The sequence below is a fragment of the Solanum pennellii genome, chromosome 8, assembly GCF_001406875.1.
Source record: "Solanum pennellii chromosome 8, SPENNV200".
NCBI lineage: Eukaryota > Viridiplantae > Streptophyta > Magnoliopsida > Solanales > Solanaceae > Solanum > Solanum pennellii.
This window is the reverse complement of record NC_028644.1, coordinates 33515932-33518848: the sequence shown is the minus strand read 5'-3', so window position 1 is coordinate 33518848 and position 2917 is coordinate 33515932. Positions and strand designations below refer to the sequence as shown.

The 2917-nt window shown below is 40.2% G+C and overlaps 1 protein-coding gene across 1 annotated transcript; it reads left to right on the top strand.

Moving 5' to 3' along the window:
• The first annotated feature begins 314 nt into the window (after positions 1 to 314).
• On the top strand, positions 315 to 785 carry LOC107027583. Its single transcript, XM_015228715.1, has one exon. It carries the CDS (start codon positions 315 to 317, stop codon positions 783 to 785), a length of 471 nt encoding a protein of 156 aa, XP_015084201.1.
• The last annotated feature ends 2132 nt before the right edge of the window (positions 786 to 2917 follow it).

Genomic DNA, 2917 nt, shown 5'->3' with positions numbered 1-2917 from the left:
TGTGCTCTCCAACAATGAAGGTCAGAGTGTCACAACATTCTTGAAAAAGAATATATTTTCCAGATTTGGTGCCCCTAGGGAGATTATGAATGATGGAGGATCCCACTTTTGCAATAAGTTGTTCAAGTCACTACTTGAGAAATGTGGTGTCCACCACAATGTAGCCCCTCCTTACCATCCGCAGAACTAGTGAACAAGTTGAGGTGTCACAAGCAGATTTTGGTGAAGACGGTGAATGCCAATAGAATGGGTTGGTCAAGATACTTGATGATTCTCTATGGGCCTATAACACTGCATGCAATACTCCCATATATATGTCTCTGTACCGACTTGTACATGGGAAGTCTTTCCATTTTCCAGTAGAGCTAGAACATAAGGCTATGTGGGCAATGAAAAAGCTGAATTCGGATTCGGGCGCTGCTTCTAGTCAAAGATTGAATGACTTGAATATGATTGATGAGTTTCTCCTAAAAGCCTATGAGATTTCATCCTTGTATAAAGAGAATATAAAAAAGTACCATGATCAAAGGATTGAAAAGCTAGATTTTGATGTGGGGGATCTTGTGCTTCTATTCAACTCTAGGTTGCGCTTGTTTCCAGGCAAGGTTAAGTCCAAAAGGACCGGTCCATTCTTACTCAAGCAATTATTTCCACATGGAGCAGTGGAGCTCAAAATCAGTGAGCGAACAAGGTTCAAAGTAAACGGACAGAGAATCAAGCTTTATCTAGGAAACGCAGAGAGTGTTCAAGAAGCTATTGAGGCCTACTATCTTGATGAAGTCTGAGTATTCAAGAGGCATGAGTCGTACCACGACATTAAATAAAGCGTTGTTTGGGAGCAACCATAGATGTAAAATCTAGCCAACGATAGGTTTCTATTTTCTATTTAGTAGTTTGTTTTGTTTATTTATTTCTCTATGCTCACTTAGATGGGTGTTTTGTTCTTGTTTTAGTGGTTGCTAGATATAGCATAGGGTCCGTGTCTATAAATTGTCAAGAAAATTTAAAATAAAGGCCTAATGGATGCTACATGTGCGGGGTAAAAATATAAATCTACAGAAAAAGGTTGGTGCAGAGGTCTACAGAATCCATCGACGGTCTGTAGTTCAGTTTATGAATCGTGAATAGCGTCCGTAGATCCTAAGTAAGCGCTTTAAATTTTCTCAGTGTAAGATGGATTTACGGTCCTCATCTACGAACCATAGATCGACCCACGGATTGTAGCTGGGGTCTCGTGGGTCCAAACCTTAGCCTGCCGGACCCAACCCGACTTGCCTTTAAATAAAAGACCTCTAATTCAAATCATTGCCACAACTTCTTCAAAACTCCCCCTCGCCTATTCTTACCCTTTTCACTCACTAAATTCACTCCCTATAACAATAATCTCACCACTAATCACCCCACATTCATCATCATGTCCCCAAATTTCTATTTTTTCCTCAAAACCCTTTCATCACACTCTTTTTAAACAAGTATGTTCTTCGAGGTCAGTGCAAAAGGTAAGTGGAAATCGTTTGAATTCTAAAGTTGTCACACAATTACCCTAGCTCCCTTGCTTGTCAGGTAATTGACTTCACTCCCTTTGAATTTCTCAATTCATCGTTGTTCTTGAATGTCGGGAATAAGGTATTGACCTTGGATAAATTAATAGATGAAGTTTCATGTAAATTGGTAGTGACTGAACCCTTGGGATGATAGATTGTGAATGTGTTGTCTTGTGTTTTGATAAAACCATGAGGAAAAATGAGTCTAAATGTAAGTTTCGACTTAGGATTCCGTATCTTTAATTAAATACTTGTAAAATTGAGTAATGGGAACCTTTTGAATGACGACCTAATATGATTTATGTTGAAATGCATTATTAGACTAGGATATTGTTGGAAAGTTCTAATAGTTAGGCTCCAAATTATGGCATGTTTGAAATCTAGCATAGGCCCTATCCACGAGACCCCGTCTACGGGTCGTAGGCCAATCTATGGATGGTAGACAGGTCTGTGGATGGTGGTACTTGGAAATTTCACTAAGTGTGAAACAACGGACGTGGATTATGTTCCGCAGATTGATCTACATACCATTTAGCACATCCGTGGTTTCCATCAAAAACCACAATCTTAGGTCCTCTAATCTACAGAGGAGTCCACGGACAGTAGATCCACACAGTAGGTGGCCACTGTAGCTTTTTATTTTTTGTTTTTTCGTTCTTAGTTCTACAATTATTTTCCGTATGTTTTGGGTTTGTTTTGATACTAACAACTTCTCCATAGGTACAATGGCCCATAAAAAAGCAATCTCCACAAAAAGGGGTAAGTCTAAATCAATTAGACCTTCCTAGAAATTGATTTATAGTGATGCAGAAGGGGAAAAGGATCCTAAGTATGTCCCCACCACAAAGAGGACACCACCCAGGCCATTCAAATCCAGTCCAAGAAGGTGCTCTACGACGTAGTCACTGCCTCTAAGTCCAATAAGAACGATATACTAATTGGGTCACCGACTGGGTATGTTTCCTATTATGAGTCTGACTCCACTGCACAATGCGCATCGGAATTCGCCACCGGCTCTAGTTCTTAGGTTCAAGTTGCCGCGTATGATAAGGCTACCAGTTAGGGAGATGTGCTCGTACCACCTAACACTGAACCTACTCCAGTGGAAGGGGAACCAACCAGATGGTGAGTCGAGGGGCCATGAAAATCTACCGAGATGCCAAAATATTAAATGAAAAATAAAACATGGACTGGCTTATTATAGAGGAGCGTTTAGTCCTCACTGGGAGCCTACACACTATACTGCAGATCAATTGTCTCTTTTAATAACACAAGTATGAGTGGATGGCCCGATACCCATAAACATACAACAAGGATATTGTGAGGGAGTTTATGCTTCATATGTGTCTGCTCTACAGGGTTCTATACATAAT